The 19,508-nt window shown below is 39.8% G+C and overlaps 2 protein-coding genes and 1 long non-coding RNA gene across 3 annotated transcripts in view; 1 reads left to right on the top strand and 2 right to left on the bottom strand.

The window, feature by feature from the left end:
* The window catches only part of LOC107226968 (protein roadkill), a 35,751-nt gene extending 26,583 nt beyond the window's left edge, over positions 1-9,168 (bottom strand). The window contains exon 1 of the mRNA XM_046738735.1: positions 8,804-9,168. Coding sequence (XP_046594691.1) covers positions 8,804-8,817 — 14 coding nt within the window. The 5' untranslated portion in view covers positions 8,818-9,168. The remainder of the gene's footprint in view (positions 1-8,803) is intronic.
* Positions 1-19,508, bottom strand: part of LOC107223710 (origin recognition complex subunit 2) — a 149,510-nt gene that overhangs the window by 10,650 nt on the left and 119,352 nt on the right. The gene's annotated exons all lie outside the window — the stretch shown is intronic.
* On the top strand, positions 8,009-12,106 carry LOC124294202. The gene is made up of 3 exons (XR_006904137.1): positions 8,009-8,355; positions 8,416-8,717; positions 9,237-12,106. It is a non-coding gene; the product is annotated as an uncharacterized LOC124294202 (long non-coding RNA).

Genomic DNA, 19,508 nt, shown 5'->3' with positions numbered 1-19,508 from the left:
CAGCTTTTGCATTACAGAAAATACGGTAAACGATACAAAAAGAAAAAAAAAAATCAAAATATCCATCGGTCAAAAATTCGGAAAGTAAACTTCGTAGAAGTAATTACGTATTCAATAAATATTCAATTTATTTATTTTTTTTTTTTTCAAACATTTTGTTACGTTCAAATTCGTTACCGATTTGAATATCGTTCCAAAAATAGGGGGGGAAAAAAATATCCCCACAAGAATTTGACATTCAGGATGATTTTTTTTATAAATTATAAAGGAATGTTTAAATAAATAAATAAAACAATATATTCCCAAATTCCAGATTCACCGGGATTTCTTTTCTTTTTTTTTTTTTTCCTCCCTCCTCGTCCGTCCTCCACGATTAACGCGAGACAAGTTTGCGGCGGCGCGCCCGTCGCGTTCCGAGCTTTGCAAATTGACCGTAAGTCTCAAGGTCGTCCGGTATTCCACACGGCCGAAGATCAACGGCCTGACCATGGTGGGCCCGTCTTTCCCACTCCGCCGGGGAATGGGACCTTTCAGAAATTCAACCAACTTACCGAGGCAGGTATAAATTTGGGACCGAGGCGTGCGGGGTCCCATTATTTCGCTGTCGTTGTTGCCGGCGATCCTTTCAAGACTCGAGATGGAAACAAAGAGAGAGATCCGTGTAATAATAATCACACAAAGGATCGAAGAAAGAATTCTACCCGAATTCGTGCAAAAGCGCGGAATCGTTCTCTGTGTTCAATTAAACTTACAGAAGTTTCCCGCAATTATTGTAAAGAAAAAAATTAAAAAAAAAAAACATAAATATTTTCACTCGTAAGATCGCGGATTTAATTTTATAATGAAAAGCTTCCGACGGAACATTTTTTTTTTTTTTCATTTTATAACGGTTACAACGATACGTTTCGTTGGTAGAAAACAAATTGTTGTAATTTTTTCCAATTGCGGATTCAGCTTGTATTGTAAATAACTTGATGTAGTTTCGTTTTGTTTTTTTATTTATTTATTTTTTTTTATTTATTATTATCCCTTGCGGTAATTTCAACAAACGGTATATCTATAAGCGACTTGACGATAATTTTATGGAACACGATCAGCGTAACAAGAAAATTCATTTCGATAGCTGATCGCTCGGTTAGCCAATTTTGTTATATTCGACATTGGAAAATATAACGTGAATCTCCTGACGATAATTACATACAAATTAGCATAAATTGAAATTTGCGATTGAAAAAAGTATTTCAATTTTCAAGGAACGTTGGTTGTTCGAACGGCTATTGAAATTCACTTTGTTTTTCACCTTCAAAGCATTCGTTCAAAAATCATTCAAATTTTGTCAATATGTTGTTAATATCAATTTCTCGAATTCAGCTTCGTTTTAGAATCAAAATTCGCCTTTTTCACTCAGCGCAAAGAGGTCTTGGACGTCTTTCTCTCTCTCTCTCTCTCTCTCTCTATCTCTATCTCTTTCAATATCGTTTATTCATCTTCGTATACATAACTCAATAAACGCGTTATACTCAAATAGCAACCGCACTTGCGTATACATCGTATACACACATATATATATGTTTGAAGTTCAAGCGTCAAGGTTAGCCGGGGTTCTTCTCTGCATAGAATTGGGAATAAATTCGATGTTAGGTATAAGGTATATAATTCAATACGTGCCGAAATGAATTTCGCAGAAGGTCTGAACCTTCGCTCAGGCCTCGACGGAAAAAAAGTTGAATGTATAAACGGACGAGAAGCAATTCGCTCCGAGCAGTTTGAATGCACAATGAATTCACAATCAGCTATGCGAGAATGATTTAAACTGTAATTAAAAGATTGCAAATATCGTCAACTATACGAATATACATATACATATATTGTCAGGGACTTTGAACGTGCACGCGTATTAAGTATAGTTGGTTAGAAACTCCGTGTGTCCAACGTAGAGAAGAAGCGAAGGTCTTCCGAGTAATTCATCGCATTGCAGCACACAAATTCAAATTAATTATCTTCGCAGTTTCAAAACCTTGCAACGCTAACTATCGCAGAGTCTTTATAAGTCGTCGTGATCGTTCTTGGACGTTAAATTGCGAGAAGAGTACTTGACATTTGTCGAATAACGAAGAGTGGAGCTGAAGTACGGAAATCGAATGAGAATAAACGTTGCGGATATAATCGGTTAAAAGCGTCTTTGGCGTCGTTTCGATTACACTTCCTTCGGTAAGAATGGAAAATTGTAATCGAGTAAGCGTGAACTTGGGTATGAAATTTCGTCGATTGCAGGGTTTTTGGTGGTTTTTGAATAAAAAGTTTATTCAACTAATTCCACGTTTTTCCAGATGCTCCATCTTTATTTTTGACTGCCTCTTCATATTTTGACCGATGTAAAGCGTTCTTCGGTTATCCTAAACTCCCGAGGTGAGAAAAAAATTTCAAAACCATTCGCCACTACACATAAACACCCGACGTTTCATCTGACAACTATTTCCAGTCCATTGTTAACATAGGCATGTCATGAATGCATCGTGTAGTAGAGTAAAAGGATATAAGGGAGAGAGTGAAAAAGATTCGAGCCTGTAAGCATCGGTCTGTAGACGATGGTTCGATTCATCCTTTCGCAGGTAAAATTTCAGGCAGACTTGTTCGGGTCCCGTGGGAGAATTTCCGGAAATTTTTCTTCCACTTCGAATATAACGCCGATCCCGATACCGCGTAGACTGAACATCACCACCTGTCGAATTGACGGCGGGGTTGGAATTCCGAAATTTTTAGTAACGGCGAAACTTTAAGTAAAGAAATAAAACTCTGACGAAACATAGAAATTTCGAATGATCAAAGATTTTAAATTCTGTGAATTTCTGGCCTGTTAGTGAAATTTCCACGCTTTGAGCTTTGTTTGATTTGAATTTTCCGATGTTTTCACCTTCGGAATCCTGGTAATTCTGATTTTCGGTTTTTCTCATTTTTTACCACCACCCGTTGAGTAAATTATGCTGCGTGAGGATATTTTAATTTTACTCTGTCCAAATTTTATTTTTCCAAATTTCGCTCCATCGGAAATTTACTTTTCGAAACTTTGCTCTATCGTAACTTGAATTTTCGAAATCTTGGATTTCGGAACTTTGAACCGTCGGCTTTCCGAAGATTCGAAACTTTGTCGTTTCGTAAAAGCTGGATTCCTTGACCTCAAGCTTTTCGCCTTCGTATAATTCGGAACTTTCCAAATTTGGAAATCCAACCTCGCCACGATGTCGAGAGCTTTTGTAAATTCCTGAGAAAGGAGGACAAGAAAAGAAAAAGAAGAAGCTAATGATGATGATGATGATGATGATGATGATGATTATGATGGAGGAAAGAGGGTGGATAGCTTCAGAAGAAGGACGACAGCTCCCAGCCCTTTTCTGCCCTTGAGGCCCACGTCTGACGGCGGGGATCTCATCCCGTCCTTCCTTTCCTTCTCGTCCTTCTTCATTTCTTCCTTTGTGTCCAACTCGTTTAAATTCACCCCACAACCATAAAAGAGAAGACTTACTGCCTCAGTATTTCGTCGAATGCGTAAGCACGGTCGGATGACGTATTTTATACGTTGCAGATGTGAGCCATGATTTTGAAACACAATCTTTCACACTGATAGAGAAATTTCATTGTTCCACAAGTACGCGTTGTTGAAAAGAAAATGAGTATCGATTGAGTAACATTCAAACATCCGTTGCAGCGACGAGAAAATCCGGTACATTAGGTACAAATAACTATTCACTGTGACCGTGTAGTTAGTTGTCATACTAAGTTTTCAGAGAATTTTAAAACCGCAATCTCTTCGTTCAGTCGGCTAAAATTTTTTCGGTTATTAACAACGCCTTGACATCATTTTTTAATTGCACCGGCTCAACAAATTAACACAAAATTCACAAAAGTAACTAGAAAAATTCAGTAAAACTTCTCTCACCGTACGTATATTATACACATACATACAAAAAGTATAATAACATATAGTAAAGATTTTATCGTTTGCAAAACTGTATTATAATTAATTTTCATTTTGTAACGAGAAGCAGCGTATTCTTCGGTTAGGATGGAAAACGGAATTAATTCGTGAACCCGTTAACACAGTATGTATAATAATTCCGTTCACCTCCATTTTTCTTTCCAACCCTTGTACAGGATGAAACAGTCTTTTCCTGACGACGAAAGGCTGGCTATCGCTGCCTGAATGATCACAGCGCTCGATTACTAAAAGCATTTTTATTTCACACCTTTCTAAAGCTATTAATAAACAAAATATTCGGATGAAACACGGTCAACTTTTCCGCCGTCGTCGTCGCACAGATTCATCTAACGTACGCCAAACTTGCGAAAAACCACGCTGATCACCGACACAAATCGCACACACTCAGTGTGCGAATAAGATTTCAATTTTTGGCAGCGTTTCAATAGTTGACACGACGCGCTACGATTCGAGGATGTCGCCTAGATATTTATACATAATATATACATACCTGATAAACGGTGTACCGTTAACGACACGTCATTACTCCAATCTGGCTTTAGTCCTAAAATTTATTTTCCCCCCAACACGACGTATTTTTTTCTATTTCCGAAGTTAATGAAATGCGGTTTCAAAGATCGAAGCACAATTAAAAAATAAACAAAAGTCGACCGCCGAAGGGTCAAACGACGACGAAAATACAAGGTAAAGAAAAAGGAAAAATGAAAGGTAATTTTAACTCGCGTCGAATCCGTTCGAACATACATTTTTTCGAGTTCACAGTCGTGATATCGCATCGGTGTGGCAAAAGGCAGGAATTATGCATGCAACGGTTCTTTTATTATCTCAGGGCAATGAATGCCGGGCGTATAATAGAGGCTGGACGATGGCATTTAGTATAGGCAAGCAGGCGTATACCCGAGGAAAGTAGAACTCGGCGTAGCTCTTGGCTTGAACGCGGTTACATGCATCGCGTATAATACGTGTATTATCTGGGGCAGAGAGACAAGTAAGTGTTTCTCTTCAATCCTCGAGGTTCGCGTTGATGGGTGGTTGTACCGCAGGCCATAGACAACGACTACAGCGTCAAAATTGCTCGAACGATTCGAGTTACCCTCATTTCGGGTTTTCATTCCTGCCAGACAGCAGCGAATTCACGCTGGATATAAGCAGACGTCGTACAAACTAAGGACAGCTGGGATCTATTTTTCGTTTTACATTTTTTCACTCAAACTAGATCGCACATCGACGATACAAACGATCGCCGAATCTTCCGAAATTCTTTCAGTGAGATCGAGACATAACTCGTAACCGGGGGCGGGATTGAAATTCCGATTTTTTTGCTGGCCAAACTCAAAGTGGAGAAAACAAACTTTGACGAAACATCAAAGCTTCGAATCGTCCGACGCACGATGCTCAAAGTTTCGAAAGTGCAAAAATGAGTAAATTTAAAAATCTCAAGCATCGAGATTCCGAATGATCCAAGATTTTCAGTTCTGTGAATTTCCGGCTTGATGAAATTTCACCACACTGATCTTTCTTCGTTTTGGCTTTTCCATATTTTCACGTTCGGAATTCTGGTCATTCCGATTTCCGGTTTTTCTCATTCTTTACATCCACTCGCTGATTGAACTACGCTGTGTGAATATATTTTAATTTTCGGATTTTTACTCTGTCGATGCTTTGCTCTATGGTAACTTGAATCTTCGGAATCTTTAGTTTCTCAACTTTGAACCGTCGGTTTTCCGACCACTCGAAACTTTGTTTCATAAATATTTCATTTCTTTACTTCAAGCTTCGTTACCAAATAATTCGGAATTTTGCGCTATCGGAACTTTTCAAATTCAGATCTTAAACCCCGACCCTCGTGTTGCGTAGTCATTACAGTTTTATAAAACCCAAAAACTGTTACAATACAACTACTTGAAATACATAATAATATCATTACTGAAATCCATCCGAACATTTGCAAAAAAAACAATTTTTATGATCTCTTCATATTGTTCTAACCGCTGCAGAATTTCAAAGCTTTTCCTGACCACAAATTAATAATGACCCGTCAGACCTTTTCACCGAGTATACAATCAAAGCCAGGTATTCTGGCGATCGCTCGTCAAAATTTACGACTCTCATTTACACGAGTACGAAGTCTAAGCTGCGCGTCGTTAAAACCGTTTCGCACCTGCCTCCGTTTTGGAGCACCTGGCTTCAGGTATATCGGTGCTAAATAAAACGCTGAAATTTCCGGCAATACTGAAATTTGGGTGAGGCTGATTTTCAAATACATAGTATACCTGTGTACGTACACAAGGAGCACATAATTTGGTTGCTTGAGTTCTCGTAGGGTCTTTAGAAATGAAGTATAAATTCGCTGAATGTGTTTAGCACCGTGATGGGTGGTCTGCGAAACGGTTTCGCCGTCCTTTCGTTCGAAAACACAAAACTCTGATAACTACGCGGTTAACTTTTCAACGTTTTTGACCGTTGGGCGGTAAAATCAAACGAAAGCAAGCCAAGTTTACTCAATTTAACGTAGGAGGATGGCGAAACTTCGTAAGTTTGTTTCTAAAAGAAGAAACCTGAATTTCTTTTACCTTCACATATTTCAGAAATTTATCAAATATCTGTTAAGGTAGGAAAAAAAAAAAAAAAAAACAGCTTGCAAAATCACTTCAAACTCCTTCATTTTTCAATAGCTATTTATTACAAGGTTGAAGTCAGCGTGTAGTATAACGTTACAAGGTGACTAAAGGTTGGGAGAAAAATCACTGTTTTGCATCTTCGGAATAACTTTGAACGAATTTCCTTTGCAAAATATGACTATTTTAATGCTGCATCGCGGTTTACTCTATTTTCAAGCGATCTTAACGTTGCGAAGTAGGTGTCGAATTTTCCTTCAAACGTATCGTTACAATACAACGTGACGAACTTGAACCTCGTCAACTCGCGTCAGTGAATGGGACAAATTTCATCAATCAGCTAGAAAATTGAGACACAATATTTCCCGGTACTGTTATGGCATGTTCAACCGTCTCAAGTAGGCAACGTGTATCATAACGCAGGTGTTGAGACTTAATGTAACATCCATAACCTACAATGTCAGTGAAAACTAAATATAAACTACAGCATACTTTAGTGCTGACACATTGGACGACGGGTGAACTTAACTGGTTAAGTTACAGTTAGATGCGTGTGTGTGCGCGTGTAAGCTTAACAAACGGTTTCATTCCTACAGCGATGACAACTTGTGGATAATTTAAATAGACGGAGGCAAAAAGTTCGACGCTGAAATCTCTAATCACTTGAAGTTAGTTGTGATTTTATCACGAATGCATATCAGACTTGGTTTATTCATGCATTATATAGGTGTTTCTATTTTCCACGTGTGGCACCAAAAGTGCTTGAGAAATGTAATTTTTTTTTTTTTCACTAATGAGACGAAGCTGAGTACAAAATCCGATTTTAGCCTCTTCGGTATAAAACGAGCATTGCGTATACGCTGCATCTTCAGCAATTTTTCATTCAAAGGAACATATAACGGTGTGACGAAAGCCTCGTTATTCCAATTTTCGAGACAACAATGAGTAATATTCAAGGATAATAATCACGGGTAGAGGTCGTGGTATGAACATACCTATATACATACGTACGATGACAGAAAAGCCTGAGCAAACCACGTTGCTAATCTGCCCGAGCACATATCGTTATAAATTCCCGACAACAACGACGACGTTACTTGTTTACCATTTACCGTCGTTCTCGTTTATTCTCTCATGATACATCTCTTCACTTTCTTTTTCCTTTTCCTTTGTCTCTCATGCTTGAGGAGAATCCTAACCTAACCTAACGTAACGTAACCTGAGCTAAGGTAACCTAACCATCACTATTCTACAAGTTTCATGACAGTAGAGCTAAACACAGAGATCATATTGAAGTTAGTAACGTTACCGTAACGATTCATGCTGAGGAAAACCGTTATTTCGTGATTTTGGAATTTTCTGACGTTGAGGAAACCGTAATAAAAGAAAACACACTCATATTTCGAAATCTTGGTTGCTTTAAAGTCGTAGTGACATTAAGAAAATAGTGATTTTTTTCTCCAATGTTTCGTTACGACAACGTTGCTAACTTCAACGTCGTAAAGAGAGTGCAGGTTTCTTATGCACCTGTTCTCGTTCGTTTTCTTATTTTCATTTCTCACGACTGCGCTGCACCTCGACACGACGAATGAAGGACGTTATGCGGATAATAATCAGCGTAAACAGTCGCGACAAACACGTAAATACGTCGAATGGGTGCTTAACAGTTGCGAGAAAGGCGTTTAGTCAAGACCTGACGTTTAAAAGCAGAGGAATCGCAGCTTCTTTTTCTCAATAATGGTAAGCCACATTTCTCGATGTTCAAGGCACCATTTTAACATCGAACCTGATTATTTTCAGATTTTCATGCAAAACGGCAAACAGAATTCCTAGTTCCTTTGTCTTATGGAGTAAAGTGCACTACAGATCAGTTCCCGATATCCTTCGGCAAGTAGTCACTAAATACTTAGCAACGATTGTCTAGGAATGACGGTGATTGCGCATAGACATAAATCGAGAACTTGACTAGACGATCCATGGGATAATTGAGAAAACTTTGCGAAGCGCGGAAGAACGATGATGTGAGTGAAGTTGGTCGAGTTTTGGTTGAATCGGTCAACGCGATGACAAGTGAGGCTCGACTCGCTGCAACGTTCGGACATGTGAGTCAAAACTTTGTTTGACCAGATTTAAACACAGGGACGTGTAGAGATATAGGGGGCGTAGTAAAAAGATAGAGGTTACGTACCGTGCCAGGGCCATCCTGACATGAGATAATCCAGATATAGACGTCGGTAAGGTATCCAGTATTGTGACCGACGATATCTCACTTCTTGCCACATACACACGACATATAAAAACACGGTATTTTTCTTCTTTTCAACAAAACGTCCGTGTATCTTCTTTTGATATAATATTATTTTGAAAAACCTGCACCACCTTTATTATCCGTGCTACTTTTCCTCTTCTTCTTCTTCTTCTTACTATTATTATTAATATTATTGTTATATGTCACTGACTACCCACGTCCTTTGCAACGCTACGCCTCTCTTCAATCTTCTCATAAATCAACGTTTAAACATAGAAACAACAAACGATGAAACATTGGCAAGAAAAAAAAAAAAAAAAAAAAAAAAAAAAAAAAAAAAAAAAAAAAAAAACGAATCAACAATCGGTTTCAGGCTTTGCAATCAATCGAGCAGCGAGAGTCCTGTACTACTACTTAACACACCGATCCGAATGAAGAACAAACAAATGGGGATGAAAAAAACGCGGATTAACTAAAAGGAGCGTAATTTACGACAGCACAACGAAACCGATAAAAACTGAGAACTGTATTATCGCCTGCCTGCCCGCCTGGCTGTAGCTGGTCCTCCTCCTCATTCCGGCACTTTGGTCACCATATCATTGAACAACGACGATCGGTGGGCGCTAAGCGGCTCGGAGGCGAGAGCAACTGAGACTTGTCTACCAACTCCGGACACTGCGCTGGCTCGACTGAAACTGGTTGAGAAACGGGCGCCCGGCGCCCCCACTTCGAGGGGCCCCGATTCGTCCGTTTCCGTATCGCTTCGGGCGGCTTCGTCTCGGCCTCGTCTCCCCCACGTGACCCCGCTAACGGCTTCCTCCCCTCCCCGCCAGCGTCGGTCGTTCCAGGGAGCGAATCGCACGGGCCAGGGACGACGCTCACAGGAAATAGACAGGCGAGGGCCACTCGATTCTGGGCGAGTGTTTAGTCGGTAGGAAGGTAGAGCCGACAGCCGGGCCGACGTGCACAGTCGAACCCCTTTGGCTGGTCGGAATTCGATGATGGATAATCCGGCGGATTTTACGAGGCGAAGCTTCCGAGCAACTGGCTTCTCGAAAGCCCGTCGAGATTAATTTTATTTGCAAAAGTCCATGTTGTCCAAAAGAATTATCGAACTAACCCTTGTGCAGCACACCAAGGTCAGAATGAAATAGGTAAAGGGTATCCCATAATTTTTTCAACTTATTCGAATCGATGTCTACGTTTCTACGCAATTACTTTTGGTATGGGGTATCCGGCAGAGGTATCATACACGGGCGGTGTGCAGCGTAAGCGTTGATATTGAATTCGAACTTTGCTAGTGACAACGAGGGAAAAAGTCACATCAGCCTACCATATCTTTTCACCAAAACATCCGTATTAGTTCCTACGATTCGAATGAAAAGTAGCTGTTTTTATGTACGAACGAATTTCCCACAAATGACCTACTTGCGAAGCAGTCATTTACGATTGAAATTGGCTATTGTTTGTCAGAATAGAGAAACGAACTGTACGAATGTTTCGGTGAAATTGTAGTATAGTAATTAGGTTTCTCTATCTCTGTTGAAAAAAAAGGTGTTTATAATTGAAATCCAGCGTTTTAAACTTCTTCACTGGATCAGATTCGTTGACACATTTTATACCCTTATTTTGTCACGTTTTTGTTTGAATATCTTTTTTTGATCCGACTGTACGCCCGAACGTAATTAATGACAACGCGTTGCGAGGCCTCAAATTATTGGAGTTTTAACAGCAGAAGGGACGTACGATTACAGACAATTGGGCACATCACCTGATCATGACAGGAATTGAAACCTCGGAAAAAATGTCCCGATTGGTATTTTCCAAACAACATTCACCGCACAGGCAGTTCTCTCGGCTGTTTGGACGAGGTTCAGCGAAATCGCGAGCTTCGCGCAGTTGGCATCGATATTCGAAGAGTCATAGAATTTGCATTCTTCTAAAAGGACTAACTGCAAACCACGTGACATTACCATCGGTCGTTAAAAGCGTCGTGAATATAATATACTTGCTATGGTTCAGTAATTACTCGAGCTCTTTAACGGGCCAAAAATCCCTAGACGATGACAATCAAATTGGACCGTTCTAACCTTGCCCAATTTATGGTGAAACGATTTATGGTTAATGGGTTGGATCGTTGAGACGATGGTTCGACTGTATAACCAACTGGCAAGGCAATGCGCGTGTATGCTTCTTTTGTCGACAATTTCGAGGGAGCGAGAGAAGGGGGATGAACGGAGGGACGGGCCTCTGACTGTGCGGTGTATCTAGCGCTTTGTATATGAACACCCATTCGGTCCTCCGCGTCCGCCATAAAATACTTAAATTAAATTATATCAGCGGATCAACGTGCTTCTGTGTAGGTTGCACGCATATTGTCAATTGAGCGTAGACGCACCCAGGTATCAAGGTTAATTTTTCTTTCTTTCGAAGCATGCGGGGGAGAAATCGGAATCAACCATAACGTGGGTTACACGGTTGTTTGACCTCTGAGAATTTCAATATCCAATCATTCGGTAATCCTTTTTCATATGTAACACCTTACACACGGTGTACAGTGTTCATGAAAACTATCCTCGAATTTTTCTTGTGTCCTGGAAATATTCTATTTTCAATGTCCCTGAATAACCTGAAGATGTTCTTTAATTTGATACAGATTTTTTACTGAACACCATGTTATAATGTCATGCTGGCGGTACGATGTTCCGAGTTGTCGGTGTATGTCGATTTTCTACTTGGTATCAGGTATCTATTCGCATCAAATTTTCTACATACATATTTCTTTGCAAAATTTCACCATTATATATAAACATTAAGCATTCATTATTATTATTATTATTATTATTATACTCTACATAGTAATGAGTGTTCCATGCGTATTCCTAGTGGAAAAATGACTACCAACAAAGGGAGAGGGAATTGGAAAATGAAACGAAAGTTATACGGAACGGTCACAAATGTGGCTGATCGACGATTTTCCATCATTGAACACAAGATTCCGCGTGAATAAGCAAAACGCGTATAGACAGTTTCAAACGGATAGAGAAATACGGGTCGTGCCTCGGATTTAAGTATGGATTGTGCGACATTTTCGAGCAGGTATACTGGTTCAGAGAAAGAGGACAAAGGAACGCCCATGAGTGCAGTGTCAAGTATAATAGAAACAACGAAACGCGTGAATTAATAGTTACACAGAAAGTTACGATAGAATTGTTCCGTAAAACAAGATGGCGAAAAAAACAACGAAACACAATAATACTGCCCATTATGTACTTGGATCCGGACGATTTTGCTAAAATTCGCAATATCTTCTCGAACGCGTACAAGCCTATTTAGTTTTCCAAAAAGACCTTACTTAACTCAACTTAGCACTTAAGCAAACTCTTATTTCCTCTGCTCGTCGTTAATCTTAGTTCAATAGTTAGGTTAATTCTATCTCACTGTTCTTATCCCTTGGTTGGTGCGCAAAGGGAACTTGTCCGAGGAACACAGTAAACGAACATTATTATCATCATTATCATCATTATTATTTAATAACCTAAAATTTGGCGTACAAATTTTCCTGAATCGTTCCTATACTCCAATTACAAGGCCCCGCGTATTGGCCCCTAAAGAAAAGAATGAATTAAGAAGAGTCACATAGTCCGTATAGGTATAACAAAAAATTAACCAGCAACGACGATCGTTGACGTTATTTAAAACATAAAGCACTCCCAACGAGTCCCCGACATTCCTCGTTTCCGCTTGCCGTTAAAAAGAAACCTTACAGCACACGATCGGTGCCTTTTTGCATACCGGCTTTAGAACGCGACCGCGGATAAGAACGGGGCTTCGGTGGGCCTTGAGACGGCCCTGGCTGGCCGCGGCGAGCCTCCGTACTATCCGTCGAAGCCCAGCCTCCTTCTGATACAGACGGTTCCACGCGTTGTGTGTGCGTGGGCTGTTTCACGACAGCGGGGCTCCGGTGCGCCTTGAACCCGTCCTCTCCTGCATCTGCTTGGCTATCAAATGTGGCCGGAGGTTTGTGAGACAGGTTAGAAGCTCGCTAACTTTCCGCCCTTGGGGCTGTCGTAGGGGCGGTAGGGGGGGGGGGGGCTCTCGGAAACGTATGGATCGAATGGGAGGTAAACGCGTTCGAAGTGGTTCAAGAATTAAGAAACGAATGCGAGCGGGAAGTTATCGAGCTTCTACTGTATCCGTTACAAGATTCTGATCGTTTTAAACAAAGCTAGGCCGTCTCGAATATACCGTTTCTCTGCATCAGGAATGTGGAGCGTCGCGAGAGGCCGTTTGAAGGCTACGGGATATATCGACGCCGATATCCGCCTATGGCAAACTTGTCAAAGTATTTGCGCAGAGTTGTACAGTATTTGTTGTTGGTATCCAAATAATTTTGATACTTGGAGTGTATTTTCAAATAGTTTGAAATTATTGCTGGCCAGTCGAAGATATTTCGCGTCAAACTTTGTTGGAAAGGAATGTATAATCTACGAATGTAATGTCGCAGTAACACTATTTGATACACTAATCGTCGTACTTTAAAATACGGCATAATTCGTGCTGCGTACACATCGTTGACACATTTTTATAAACGACCGACAGTCGAAAGTTTTTTTATATTTATATTTCAGTTAAATACCTAAGAGCGAGTATTTTTAAACAAGCATATCGAAAGTGTAACTATACATATACGCCAATATTAAAGCCATTATATAAACCAATTATTAAAGTTAAAACGCGCGGGTGTAATACAAAGTTGAATGAAAATTTTAAAAAACTTGCTAACTTTGACTGGTGAATAAAAGGAACGTATTTTGAAATGTGCTCTTTCTATACAAGCATTTCTAGGATAATTGAATTTGAAAGTATGTTAACGATATTTGAAACACTGCGTAAGAAGTATTTTTTAAAAATTTCTTACCCAGTGTATACTGCGCTAATTGTACACTGAGAAAAATTTCATTTGTTGCAGTAACTAGAAAAATTCAGTAAAGCAGGTATCATTAAAAAAACTGTTTGAATATTGTTGAAATTACGAAAAACAAGGTACACGTAACCAATTGCAACGCAAAATCAGTTTCTTCGGTTTACTCTACTTTTTTAGTTGAACAAGGCTTTAACGTCAATTTATCGTTGCACGAGCATTAAATTTTCGCAACAGTTGCGAGAAAATATAGCAACAGCGATCGTAACGAGAAAGAATAGTAACGGATACTAGACTTTCCGGTAACAGCTGGAAAACTAATTTTCATTTTCTACCTTGAACTATATTTTTCGATTGTGGTAAAAAATGAAAATAGTTAAGGGCCGAGCGGTGACCGGAACTAAAAATTTCTCTCCGTGTAAATTATATTCGACACGAAGGAAGGATTTTCTTTGAAACTTTCACGGTGAAAACGAGCGACTAGCTCGTTGGTATGCTTTATACAACGCCGCGATAACCCGACAGGTGCGAATCCGTACCTAAGCCAGCGTCCTTGCCGAATATGATTTAGGAACCCAGGTTATATTTCACAGCAATTTTTATGACGACCCGGAAAACGTGGCGCTTGTTTACGAGTTTATCGGCGCAAATAAAACGTGCAGATATATGGGCAGTTTGAAAGCAATAGAACATCAGCAATAGCTCTTAATCATCCAGCAAAGGTGCGATTATTCCAATTACGATATGTTTGTACAGAGAATTTTGTTCACGTTGGTATGGCGCGATGCTAGGCGACGTCGCGACCATGAATTCATGACCTATGAATACACTTGGATATGCGAGGTAGACTGAAAGAAACGGCATTGGAAAAGCGTGGCTTTGTTTCAACTGGCTTAAATTTTCTTATCGTTAGTCGATTGTAATATTCGTACAAAGTTCATTCTACTCCCGAATGTCCGGCGGTAACGTCTAACTATAAGCACACACACGATAACACCAAAGTTATTTTACGTACTAATTAGTGTTTATGTAAAACTTGAATGACTCGAGTCATTCCACCTCATGAGAATCAAATACAGGTAAGTAGTAAACACTAATCAACTACTTTTATTCAATTAGACGGGCAGTTAAATTTTACGATACCGTTCTACTTGCCGAAGGACGCGGTAATTCTCCTTGACTCCAACTAGATTAGTTTGTAGTCGAGTCAAACGACGATCATTTCGACGCAAGATAATTTATTCGAAGCAAGCATTGTCTCCTAAATTCTTCGATTATCGATTCGTTACAACTCGCATTACGAGTTCAGATACAACCAGACGCTAGGAATTTCGATAACGTAGAAAACCTTGGCAGTGTAGGCACTCGACACGTGGAGTTACAGGGCCGTGCCTAAGGTTGTAAGCAGGTTGGGCAAAAATTTTTCATAATATTCCCACGTGAAAGTCTTCCGCCATGGTACGCGGTCTTTGTTTTTTACCATCATTTTTCATACCCGGATTCATCAAGGTTTTACCGAACGAACGAACGGTGAGAAAAACCTCGTGACGCCATTACTGAATATATACAAACAGATTTCGGTGACGGCTGTGTGTTCGCCTTTGGAACCGGCAAGCGGGTCGTCCAAGGCCGATAGACTCGGAAGGGTTTCACGCTCCGTGTCTCTGACGTAACGCATAAATTGTAACGGTTTTAGGTATCGGCATACCGTTTGTAAAAGTGGTCAATTTTTCACAACCTTCGCGGGTATTTGTTTTCTTTATTTCTCCTCTTCTTCCGAATCACTTTCACACAGGACTGGATCAGCTTTTCACGGTTGTTCAGTTTTCATACGATACTTTGATGCCTCTCGGTCTCAATGTTCCAAGTAAATATCTCGAAAAATGTGAAAAAGCTTTTTTCATGCTACGTTCCGCGTTCAAGCGTGCGCTTCACAGCTCAGGTGTCAGATTTGGATCGTTTTAGACGAGATACAGCCTTGAGGTTCCGGAATACTAGACATGAAAATCCCATACACTTGTGGTCCTTGTTGAGAGTGTGTTCGGAGAGAAAGGAAAGAGTAGACTTCCTGGTGCTACGGGTATCGATTAGTACGGTAGTAGCTGTACATTAATCTAATTCACTTCCAAGTTTTGCTTCAACGAACACGGCATGGTTTTAAACAGTTCGATCCACTTCTCTATTTTCTTAACACAAAAAGCGCCAACGATCGACTACTTTTCGTCAAAACGGTAAATTTATTTAACGCGTAACACGCGTGCTGCGGGTAGTGAAATAATTACTGCCAGAAAGAATGAATCAGACGTCGTCGTTGTCGGAAGTACACGCAAAACACGACTCGACTTTAAGACAACACGTGAATTTGTGCACAACACACACGCATGGATATCAATATCACGTCACGTCGTCAAAGTCATGTTTTCTACCAATGTGCTCACACTACAATAATCGCTCGATATATGCGTGAGGTGGGAGTTTTGTTTGACGTTTTCCATTGTCCGATTTGTCATTAGGCTCTTTGTGGCCATAACCTTGGTATATACATTTGTATGATTAATCATCACAAACATGGGACATACGGCGTGGTGTATAATGGGCACATAAGGAACGTTCCACGCGTACAAGTATGCGCGTACGTAACGAGATACATTTGCTCGTTCCCTTGCTTCAGATGGTAACTCTATACTCTCATTCATCGAGAACACGCCCGTATCCACTTCTGTTATTTCTTTGACTTATTTTTTTTTTTTAATTTCTTCTCTTTTCTTTCTTTTTCGATTGCGTCGTTATAAGCATTATCCCGCAGTGTCGACTGTCGTTCGATCGTATCGAGTTCGATTCACACGCCTATAGACACGATCCATACCTCATCGTAACCACTGTCTATACGCAGTGCATCCACGTAGGTATGTATACATATATATATACATATACTATATGCAGCAATAACTCCAAGAATCAAGTGCAAATGTACAAAATAATGCATAATGTGCTGCGAGCGTTGGAACAAAGCCGCAGGTAAACATCGGACGCGATGTTCTTTGAATATACTTCCGTCCATGGCTCTCACGCAAGGGTTACATATTTCCGGTTCTGCTTGGTTGGTGCATTGGCAATTAATTCCAAGATTGGAATAGCTCAGCGTCATCCAAGAATCTACGTTACGAGGGGCGGCTGATCACCAGGGCATGGACACTTGTTACTATCCTTCACAAGTTATTCAAAAGGTTTGCACCAAAGGGCTACCACAACAATGGGAGAAACGTTATAGAGGATGAAATTCCTTTTAGTTTCATTCTTGATTTTAAGCAGCGCCTTCTCGTGACTTCTTTTGAGATAAAATTATTCACGGATCAAAAAAATTCGTACGTGTAAAACATAGCATCGCTGATATATCAGTATATTTGAGAATTGGAGTATAGAAGTAATTCATAAGTTGTTAAGAGGGGGACAGAGATCGCCGTAAATATTAAATTGCCAACCACTTCAGTGATGATATAAAATATTTTGTAACATCGTTATAGTGGAAACCGTTATTATGTTGGCTACAGTTTGGTCCAAGCCCGATGAATAATTTGACCGCACTGAGTAAGATTTCATTTGTTATAGTAACTAGAAAAATTGAGTAAAACAGGTATCGTTAAAAAAAACTATTTGAATATTGTTGGGATTACGAAAAACGAGGTGGACGTAACCATTTTGCGCTATTTTCGATCCTTTTTTGGTAATTGCAACGCAAAATCAGTTTCTTCGGTATACTGTACTGTTGTAGTTAAACAAGGCTTTAACGTTAATTTATCGTTGCACAAGCATTAAATTTTCGCAACAGTTGCAAGAAAATATAGTAACAGCGGTCGTAATGAGAAAGAATAGTAACGAATACTAGACTTTCTGGTAACAGTTACGAAACCAACTTTCATTTTGTACCTAGAACTATATTTTTCGGTTGTGGTAGAAAATGAAAATAGTTAAGGACTGAGCGTTAACCGGAAGTAAAATTTTCTCTCAGTGCGCCAAATGGTATAGTATCCATACCCTGATGATCATCACCGCGGAAACGTAGACGTCTACGAGTGTGACATCCGTAACAGTGTCAACGTGTTATAGTTCACGTGATGGGACAGCGTTGAGAGAATCGGTTTTTGCAATCGCGCGTTCGAAGTAAGTGCATGCACGCATGCGTGCAGTCCGCATTGGATATTGCATGTGAAGTTATCGAGATAGGGAATAAAACGAGGATGGTTGAGGCCAGAGACACGCGGCTACACAAAGTCTGCAGCGACGGTTTTTCACTCGTCCATAGCATGCAAACTGGAGCGTACAAGCGCGTCTTCGGAACTGCTGCTCATTTTTTATTGCTGTCTTTACTGTAGCCGTCCTCCAAGAGTTTCACATCACGAACGGAGAGCGGCTTGCAAAGTTAGGACGCGTACGTGGTTAAGGATGTATCAGGTGTATAATCCAGACAAAGAAAGACGGAAACAGGAAAATTAAAAAATCGAGGTGCACAGTCAAGACTGAAAGACGGAAACTAGTTTTTCGTTAAATAAAAAATAAACAATTGAAAACTGTCGATTGCGAAGCAACTGGTTTAAGAATCAATCAATCGTCGGTATGGAACGACTTATTCGTATTGTTGATCAAATTTCAATGAATAGTACCTGGTTATTTTAGTAAATAAATTCTACGCAAATTACATGATACGAATTACTGATTACATGAATATATTTTGAAATAAAGCGTCAGTTGATTATAGGTACGTGATACGTACACTGATTTCTAACCAGTCGTTTTTCAGGTCAACTGAAGAGCTCGATACAAGTTTTGAGTTCGGACGATCCCATAGATGAACCTTTTACAAACATAATAAGCTATGGCTCATTGAAATTCTAGACTTTTTCCATAAAAAAAATCAGGCACAATATCATCACGTCTCAAAATTATTTCAAAACTAGACTTTTCCAGTGTGAATCTGGTAATTTTTACTTTTCTTGTTCCGCACATCGAAGGAACATTGTTTTGGCCTGATTCATTTATCACATTGACTTCAACCGTCGTTTAGTAATTCTTTCATTCGGATGAAAAAAAAACCTGCTACGGATATTCGTTTGAGTAAATCATGACCGACTGACCTTGGCAGCTCAAAATACGAGTACAAGAAATCTGCTGAATGTAAAGACGATTTTGAGCGATGACCGTGGATGTTTTCAAAGCTCTTGTAAAATCGAGTAAAACGACTCGAACTGCAGGATCCGAATGTCGAGTTCTCCTCCTTTCGAACCCAACCAGACTGAATTCGTCATCGGGTTTTTCAGCTTGATAAAGCATTCGAAAATTTCGACTACGTTGACTACTTTTTCCACATTCACCCTCCGCTTCTGTACAAGCGTACCTTGTACAAAATAAGTGTATACCCATTATACCGTAATAGTCGTGTATGTATTATATATATATATTAGGGTGGTCCCTATTCAGGGTGTTGACGAATTTTTGCCAGACCATCCCCCAAATCAATTTCAAATAATTCAAAAAAAAAATCGCCTGATTTTTTCAGATTTTTACACCGACTCTAAGATAGTCCGCATTGTGATCGAAGTTTCTTATGGAAATTAACATGGCTAAAACTTTTTTTCTCAGTATATATTTTATTGCAAGAGTAATAATGTTCCAAACAATCTGTAACCGCGAGGTTTTTGTGAGAATTAGTGCTACTATCTGGGA

This window comes from Neodiprion lecontei, chromosome 4, assembly GCF_021901455.1.
Source record: "Neodiprion lecontei isolate iyNeoLeco1 chromosome 4, iyNeoLeco1.1, whole genome shotgun sequence".
Taxonomy (NCBI): Eukaryota; Metazoa; Arthropoda; class Insecta; order Hymenoptera; family Diprionidae; genus Neodiprion; species Neodiprion lecontei.
The sequence above is the reverse complement of the archived record's forward strand: the minus strand, read 5'-3'. Positions and strand labels throughout refer to the sequence as shown.